The 8,114-nt window shown below is 36.7% G+C and overlaps 1 protein-coding gene across 1 annotated transcript; it reads right to left on the bottom strand.

Annotated features, from left to right (window-relative positions):
• Nucleotides 1-968: 968 nt before the first annotated feature.
• Nucleotides 969-7,592, bottom strand: LOC108969761 (arrestin domain-containing protein 3). The gene is made up of 5 exons (XM_018934681.1): nt 7,242-7,592; nt 6,639-7,171; nt 2,187-2,554; nt 1,606-2,128; nt 969-1,533 (listed from the first exon to the last, which is right to left on the bottom strand). The coding sequence occupies exons 2-5, from the start codon at nt 6,751-6,753 to the stop codon at nt 1,094-1,096; spliced, it is 1,446 nt and encodes a 481-aa protein (XP_018790226.1). The 5' UTR covers nt 6,754-7,171; nt 7,242-7,592; the 3' UTR covers nt 969-1,093.
• Between the last annotated feature and the right edge of the window lie 522 nt (nt 7,593-8,114).

The raw sequence follows: 8,114 nt of genomic DNA, 5'->3' as shown, positions 1-8,114 counted from the left end.
AATATCGTACTTAAAATACTTTAATTAAAAAAAATTTTAGAGAATTTAAAAATCTGCTCATAATATTACTTAGTGTTGGTAGTTTCAAACTTAACTTATAATCGGTAACGCGCACTTTTGTGAGCTTTCAGCTTAATTGCCTGAGAAATACGGCAACATTGGTGAGTTACGATCTTATATTTTAAATTATTAAGATAAATTGTTAGTAGTGTTTTATTTATTGCACTTCTACCCTTTATAAAATTGTGGAAATTACAAAGTTCAAGCGATATAAATTAGCACCTTTTATTGATTGATGTGGATGTAATAAAATGAAACGGCGTAGCAGCAGTATTCTAGGTATGCGCATCCGCCGGAGATGCAACGGAAGTACATATGTGAGTATTTACTGAAAAATTAAAAGTCTTTGATAAATATGTATTATTCAAATTTGATCTTTATATTTATTAAGCTGATAATGTGAAATAGTTTTCTTGCTCGTAAGTATATGTGAAACTGAAAAAAGGAAACACCGTTTGCAAAACCAAACGTTCGGCTAGATCGGATCAGCAGCAAGCCTAATATTCTTAAAACTTTAACTAAAGAAATAATATTGTTATAAAAATCAACACTGACTCGAAAGTAGAATGTAGATGCTTTTTATACTTTCAAGATTTAATAATAGATAGCGCAAAAAAATCGCGAAATTTGCAATTGAAGTTTAATTTTTATGCAAAAGACATCCCTTAGATTTTCAATATTAGCTACATATTGCCATTCGCAAATACATGCCGAAGGGATTATTTCGTCTGTATGCAGACTTTTTCAGTAGGTAGTAGTAGGAAGTAATAAAAAGATTTTATTTTATTATTTTTCCGTCTTTTAATAATTAATACAAAATTATACAAAAATATTCATATATGTAAATATATTGAAACAAACGTATGTATTTGTTGTAAAATGCAATAATTTTGCTGCATATGCATGCATCTATGTATATAAACATAAATATTTAAAACTTTTAAAAATCGATTAGGGGTCTTTATACATATGCATATATGCTCGCTTGTTTGCGTAATACCAAAAAGTTATTCTTCAAAATAAATTCCAATATTTATTTCCAACCAATACCAGGCTTGGAACCTGGCGCTGGTGCCGGAGTGGGCTCATAGTCCGCTGGCAAGCTGAATCCTAGAACCTCTATATTGCCACCACCAGTAGCTGGGGTTGTTGTGGGGCGCGCAGTAGGATTATTTAAGGAAGGTGCAGATGGCGTAGGTGAAGTTGGCGAAGATGCAGCAGCTGGTGAGGGCGTATAATTGTGAGCTGGTGTAGAATTGTTATGCTGCGGAGTAGAAGGCATTGGCGCTGCAGGTGCTGGTGCCGGAGCAATATTCGAAGGATATATACCATTTGATGGTGGTAATGGTTGATTATTTGGCCCAGCATTACCAGCAGATATGCCAGCATCGCTGAGAAAGACAGGATAACGTGGGCGGAATGTGTTATCTTCAAATTGTTCGCTACGTACATCCTCCTCGAACATAGGTGGTGCTATGGGCACAAATTAAAAATTATTTTTATTTAAAAAATATGTTGTATCTATATGAAAGAATGCAAACATACGTAGTGGCTTGTAGACCGGCCCTGAGCCAGGCTGCGTTGTAACCGGACCTTGGTCGTTGGCGCTAGCATATAACGGCACAGTGCCGATGGTCAGTGGAAATTCGATTATCAAATCTCCGTGGATGCGTGAAACTTTCGCTATGAACTTCAGAGTATAACTCACTTTAATGAGACTACAGTTCTCCAGTGAAGTGGGTGTGGTCGAGGGAATTTGCAAATATTCATTAAATTCCGCTTTATTATTTTTAACCACTTCACCGCAGTGATTATCTGCTACTTTAACTTCAACAACTTGTCGTTTAGCTTCCGGATTGCGGCTGGTGAAGTTGACCTTCTTCATTAAACGCACCTTGACATCGGAGCAGTGCACATCTGACTGATTGTCCAGCACAACGTTGAAGCGTATCTTCTGCCCAGGTGCGTAAGCGGAAAACGGCACCTTTACATGCATAACCATTGGTCCTTTGTTGCCACAACAAAAACTCCAACAGAATGTCTTCTCTTCGATCTTTTGAAATGGTTTCTAAATCAAATCAAAGAGGTAGTAATCATTAGAAATTCAATTTAGTTAAACCACTCACCATATGGTCCGGATTGAGGTTCAAATCATATGGTGATATCACCGTATATCCCTGCTTGAATTTATTATCATAACGCATGACACGATCGATCACCAAAGCGACCTCATGCTGTACCTGACCCCACGAACCGTTAAACGATGTGGGTGCATTCGGTGGTATGGTCGCCTGAAAGGGAAATGCATACTTGCCGGCCGGTAATTCGATTTGTACGCCACCGCTTTGTCCATAAACATGATTCTCACTGCTGTAATACAATTCGGAACCGGAAAACGTTTCGATGGTCTTTTGCGGTTTACCCTCAGTATCTTGTTTGGTTACATTCTCCGTCCAACGGGTTTCAGCGTGACCACAGACGCTTATGTAGATTGCTGGGAATTAAAAAATAATAGTACATAATTTCTATCCATATATGTATGTATGACAGTATATAACTGTGCATCATTACTTAATCCACAAATTAATTGTCTAAATTGAATTACTTTGCTCTAATTCTACGCTGCCTTAATATGTTGCTGCAGAACTACCTAATAAGTCATATTTGTTATTGTACTTCGGTTGTGCAGATGTATGTTACTTATAGCGCATCTGTCCATGAGGCCTTTTGTGTCGTATTTATACTTCGACATTGTATCGTGCAATTTGTCTTCCAATTAGATCATGCGTTATTCTTTTGTGGCTGATGAATGGCGTTTCTTTTTGTAAATACTAAATTGTTGTTTAACGAAATGTTTGCCTCACAGGTCAAATGGTAGTAATTGATAGTTCTTCTTTGTAGTTTACGGTATATTATGATAAATTGCTACGTTTGATTACTTAGGTGAGTAACCATCAATCGTCAGCCGACTCAAAGGTTTATTTTAATTATCAAAAGAAACTTTCTAATGATAATTCAGTATAAGCTTGAACCCTGTAGAGCTGGAAGTTGGATCTACTAGCCACCAGAATTACGTCCAGCAACCCTTCAGCCGTCCGTCCATAAATAAATTAGCAAGACTAATGCCAAATTTGGTCATGCCAAAGATCGCACGAAGATTGATAAATGTTGTTCTTTATGAAGTCATTGATAACAAGAACTCCTGTGTTCGGACTGGCAGATTGGCAAAACGCTTACTAGCCAATACACATTGGCAAAGGCGCTAAACCCGCCTGTTTGGTGGGATGACCTCCCAAACACGGGACAGTCACGTAGGAAGTGCTCAGTTGTTTCTACTGCATCTTCTTCCAACAACATCCTCTGCAGACGGCGTCTGGTAAGATTCGCAATCTTACAACATGTACGCCAATCTTGGGTCAAAAGGCTTTTGTGACAGCGCAAGTACCGATGGTGGCCCAGCGTTGGCCAAACATCCGCGAGGCCCAGCTATACAGTAGTAGAACACAAGAGGATGCTGGAGCACCGACTTTTTTCCATTCTACCGATAATGAATATAGGGTATCTTTCAATGCTAGCTCATCAGCTTTGCAATTAACTGCGATTCCGCTATGATCGAATTAAAGGGTTGCACAAGAAAACTACTTCAAAGTTAGTTGGTCGATATATGCTATAGTCAATCGATTTTCTTTATTTTCTCTGTAATTATTAAGTAGAGGACAATTTTTAATTAAAGGCAGGATACCAGAAAATAAAAATGTCAATAATGGGAAATATGTTGACCGATCTAGACGATTCTTTAAAATAATCAATTTGATACTCGTTCGGATCTCTCAAAAACTGACGAAGAATCTTTTATAATCCCCAAGGGATAAACTTCGCCTTAAAAATCACTGTCTCGAAACCGATTTTAGATACATATTCTCTTGGGCGAAGTTGTTCAGAATAATCTGTAGAATATTACCCGAATATGGGATTTTTCTGTTTTTTGTTTTTTATTCTCCCTGTAAATCGATTCACTCTAGTGTACATATGTTTGGTTTTATTAGTTATGAATATCAATGTTTTAAAAATAGTGCAATTATCAGCAATTGATTATTACTACTATTAACATTTCTATAGGTATACATATATGTATGTATCTACATATATTATTACATATGTCCATACAGATTTATATTTGAATGTTCATTAAAATTTAATCTCTTGTAAAAATTACAACCTACAGTGATTCAGTGTGTCAGCAATCACATAGGCCTTAAGACTCTGATGGCAGGGTCAAAGTGTAATTTCAGAGTTGAAAAAATTTAAATAATTATAAAATTTCAAAACAGGTTTAATGTATCTGCCTTGGTAATGTGTGTGAACGTGGTATGTATGTATGCCAATTATTTATATTGCTTTGTTGTTACCTCTATTGTTTCAATAGTGGCGTGTTATATAATGCCGACTTCATCGTTTTTGAGCTCATTATTAGTAACTAATATACATACATATATATATCGCTCTCTATTGTACACCTCTGGTACTGTTTCAACGAATTTCCGGTGACGTAATCCGGCATTACAGATAGATATTCCTTGGCATATGTACATTTGTATGTGTATGATAATGTAAAAGCATATATGTATATAACATAATAATCCCAGTATTGAAGAAGAAAGACTTTACGGTATAGATACATACTTAAGTATGGGTATACATACATACATACATTTTTGGTAAAATATTTTGTAACTTCTGCAGGGAATGATGAAAGCTGAATGATTTGAATATAAATAAGTTTGTATATAGGTGGTAATTTAGTATTACTATCCACTATCTTTCAATGCGTATGTACTTATTCAATTTGGCATCATATAGCCACACATCAGAACATCTTTACAAAGCGAAATTGGTATGCGGTTGAGTAGCTCTGAGGGTGGAAAGCTTACGGTTTCAGCCGGAACACGGCAAGAACTTTTCAAGTTTTACTTTAAAAATAATAATTACGGGACTTATGAATTTGGACTTGCGCAAGCAGTGTGACCCATATAAGAGGCAAAAAGTTTTTGGATAACTTGGTTAAAAAATTAATATATTCGTTGTAATCGCTAAAATAGTGATTTTGCAAATTTAAACTAAATACAGTTTTGCCCGGACCAGTAGTTTGGAATATAAATTGAGAGATCTTACTGAAGACTTTGGTACTTAGGTGGGTCGGTATTGCAAACCGTTTGAAACAAACCCTTTATAATCGGATTAATGGTTCGAGCAATTGTGTGGTGAAATTTCATTTCTCACAAACAACTCTAACGGTTTCTGCTATATTTGCAAAAAATATTAACCGCTGGACGGAGCTTTAAACTCATCGAAGTACATAAAGTGTATTTGGCGATTTTTACGATTAGTGAAATTATTCAACAAAGAAATTTCATTAAATTTTGTGTGCGGAATTAAATTTCTAGTGCCTAAACGTACAGAATTTTGGAAAAGTCCTTCGGTGATAATTATTTGTCGCGAGCAAGTGTTTTTAATTGCTAGAAATTATTCAAAGAGGGTTGGGAACGTGTTGACGACGAACGACGTTCAGGACAGCCATCAACATCAACTATTGATCAACACTATAACTCAATAAAATGAAAAAAATGGTGCTTGAGAATCGACGATTAACAGTCAAAGATCTTACTGACATCGTTGTAATGTCGGAAGAATCCATGAAAACCATTTAGAAACATAATTTAGGCCTAAGTGAAAGCAAGATTCACTAAATTTTTTTGAAAAACTGTGTCGCGTTAACGTTTGTGAAACAATGCATTCCGATTACCAGTATGTCACGAAACATATTACTATTGGCGATGAATCTTGAAGCTTTGCTTATGATCCGGAAAGAGGCGATCAAACGACCGGAGATCGTGGCAAAGGTGAGCCGAATTCGAAAAAATCACATCAATGTAGGTCAAAAATCAAGGTTATGTTGACAGTTTGTTGCTATTATCGATATGTGGTGCGATCGGGAACCTTCCGACCGGCCAAAGTGTCAACAAGGAATGCCATTTGAGTGTAACGCGTCGTTTGCGCGAAGCTATTCGTATAAAGAAATCAGGGTTATGGACCGAAAACTCTTGTTGTGTTGCACTATGTTAATGCACCATCGCATACTGCATTGTTTCTTCGTGAGTTTTTCGCCGAATTGTCAACCAATATCCTGTCGCAACCGTCGTATTCGTCTGATTTGCCGTGTGGCTTTTGGCTATTCAGCAAACTCAAACGACCGCTCCTGAGTCAATTGAAGACATTAAGCGTAAATCCCTACGGTCATTGAAGGCTATTCTGGAAACTGATTTCAACAATTGTTTCGACGATTTAAAAAAAAAACATTGGCACCAGTGTATTAGGAGATTACAATGAGGAGGACAACATAAATTTTGAAGAATAGATTAAGAATTTTAAATTATGAACAAATTATTACTATTATTTTAAAATTTAATTTAATATTTTACAACAAATATGTATATAATAATGCAATCATTCAAATTATTCACACCAACTGTAATTGAATTGGTTGAACAATTAAATCATAAAAATTATATTATACGCACATCTAATCGTTTTCGGTCTTGTTGTTATTAACTCCGCCACGCCGGAAACCGTTTGGCCGGCATAGTAAACCCCCATCGGGTTGTTGTCAAATGTGATGGTGCACTTGCTAGCCATTTTATTGTTGTCGTTTTCAATTCGCACAAATGCTTTGTTTAGTGATCGGTTCGCCGTTTGATGTGAACGGGTATTTAATATTCAACAATGTTGCTCTCCGTGTTACTTCACCAAAAACGCTGCAGTGAGGTGTTGAATGAATTTCAAATGACGCAAAGAATTATGGTGACACAAATATTGTTGCTCCAGCTACGCTCTAGAGTAGGTATCAATTGAAGTGTCGTGAATCACGACCACACGGCGATTGGAGTTTCAAACACACGCCCCAACAATTGCGCTACTGATTCGTTTTCGCATGCAAAGTTGACACTCGTAGTTTGGGTGCAGTGTGGTACAAACTTTGTTAGCTGTTGCGTGTTTCAAGGTTACATGCCGGCATTTACCGGTGTGTCTCTATGTTGCGCTATAATTTGCGTACCTATACACAAACATATTATACATACATACATACATTTGTATCAATAAACTTGTCTCTTGTTCGAACTCACTCCACCGCACACAGTGTTCCTGTTGGCTCAAATCAACGCATACAATTATTATTTTAATATTTATTTTATTTCTTTTTGTTTTGGCAGATATTTATAGCTCTCAGTGAGCATGACATAATTTTGCACGCACGCGACCGAACGACCGACCAACCCAGCACCCAACAACGTTTTAAACTGTTCCCGCTTATTTATTGCTATACGCGGAAGCGATACAAATCATCTAAGAGCACTGCGGGTGTTGGACGCTAGTGATGGTGGAAATGCTCGTTCAGCATATTCTCTCGTTTGAAACTATCCCCTTCGCTGAGTATGTGGAACTGTGCTCCATTAAACGCGTCTATTCGTCAGCAACTTCAATTCCAAACTGAATTAAATAAATAAAAATATAACAAAGACGCAACGTTCACAGACTCAGCGGAAAGGCTCAACTTTTGTTCACACAAAAATGCGTTGCCGGTGGAGCCCTGCGCATAAGAACTGAACAAAGATACCAATTTACTTATATGTGTATATATATAAATGTACCTCGTATACCCTGCTGGAAAATCGTTACTTGCATCAAATTAACGCACTTTCTCGTTTGACGGAGGTTTCCGGTGGTTTTCAGAACGATTAACAATGAAAAAACACTTGAAGGTTTCATAATGCCTGCCAAGCACTAACTTTACCTCTATATTCTTACTCTCAACTTGTAAGCGGTTCTTTAAATGGATTATCTCGTCCGTGGTGTATCTCTAAGAAAAAAATACACCAATTGAGGGCCAGAATCTCTCTCTTTTTTAACATATGGTATTTTCTATCAACTTCGAAAAAATAATACCTTAATTGTGTAAAAGGCATTTGAATAAAGTTTGTTAGGGAGATTTGGTAAAA

The sequence above is a fragment of the Bactrocera latifrons genome, unplaced genomic scaffold (genome assembly GCF_001853355.1).
Source record: "Bactrocera latifrons isolate USDA-ARS-PBARC rearing strain unplaced genomic scaffold, ASM185335v1 scaffold_106, whole genome shotgun sequence".
NCBI classification, from domain to species: Eukaryota; Metazoa; Arthropoda; class Insecta; order Diptera; family Tephritidae; genus Bactrocera; species Bactrocera latifrons.
Note: the sequence above shows the minus strand (reverse complement) of the source record. Positions and strands in the feature narration are given on the sequence as shown.